Genomic DNA, 715 nt, shown 5'->3' with positions numbered 1-715 from the left:
TTTATCTGCTTTTTTTTCTATCACACACACTCACACACAACACAAGCACACATACACAAAGCAATGATTTAAACGAAAGACGCATTGTTTGGTATGTCAACTACAATTTAATATTCAATAACAGATTTTAATAAACGTTTGTACAGTTATAAACGACGACATTTTATTCGATATCAAAACGAGATTAGAGTCATCTGCAGTTAGACAAAACATACGGAGTTGCCAACATGACCGCCAGCAGGATCGGAACGGTGAGGTCGGAGAGCGACTTTCGACGTCTGCGGCCGAATATTTCCACGAAGTCATCCTGAAGTGGAGAGAAAAATAGATGATTATTAAATTATTATTATTTTTCGTACGTACATCGGGATACGATCGGTGCAAACTGACGTTCTCGAAAACGTGTTTGCCGCCCTCTGAATCACACTTACCCATCCTCCACGTTCGGAGATCCAACCGGACAATTCCGTGGCCACGTATTCGCCGACGTACTCGGCTACGGTATCTTCGTAGTCCTCGAGACCTTTCTCCGCCCATCTCTTTGCCACTTTCCTACCGAACATGTACACAATGACGATTCGACCCCAGTTGACGTCTCCGATTTCGAGCATGTCGTTGAGGCACGAAAACAGACCCAGGAACCCGTCTTCTTCGAAGTCGATCACCGCCGCGACGGCATCCAATTGGAGTCCTAGCCGAACGTCCATCTTTTCGG

General features: G+C 45.3%; 1 protein-coding gene across 1 annotated transcript; it reads right to left on the bottom strand.

Annotated features, from left to right (window-relative positions):
* Window positions 1-190: 190 nt before the first annotated feature.
* LOC117106963 (apoptosis regulator Bcl-2-like) lies at window positions 191-707 on the bottom strand. The gene is made up of 2 exons (XM_033248480.1): window positions 432-707; window positions 191-307 (listed from the first exon to the last, which is right to left on the bottom strand). Exons 1-2 carry the CDS (start codon window positions 705-707, stop codon window positions 191-193), a joined length of 393 nt encoding a protein of 130 aa, XP_033104371.1.
* Between the last annotated feature and the right edge of the window lie 8 nt (window positions 708-715).

This window comes from Anneissia japonica, unplaced genomic scaffold (assembly GCF_011630105.1).
Source record: "Anneissia japonica isolate Jap-2015-1 unplaced genomic scaffold, ASM1163010v1 scaffold23455_len5293_cov104, whole genome shotgun sequence".
Taxonomy (NCBI): Eukaryota; Metazoa; Echinodermata; class Crinoidea; order Comatulida; family Comatulidae; genus Anneissia; species Anneissia japonica.
Note: the sequence above shows the minus strand (reverse complement) of the source record. Positions and strands in the feature narration are given on the sequence as shown.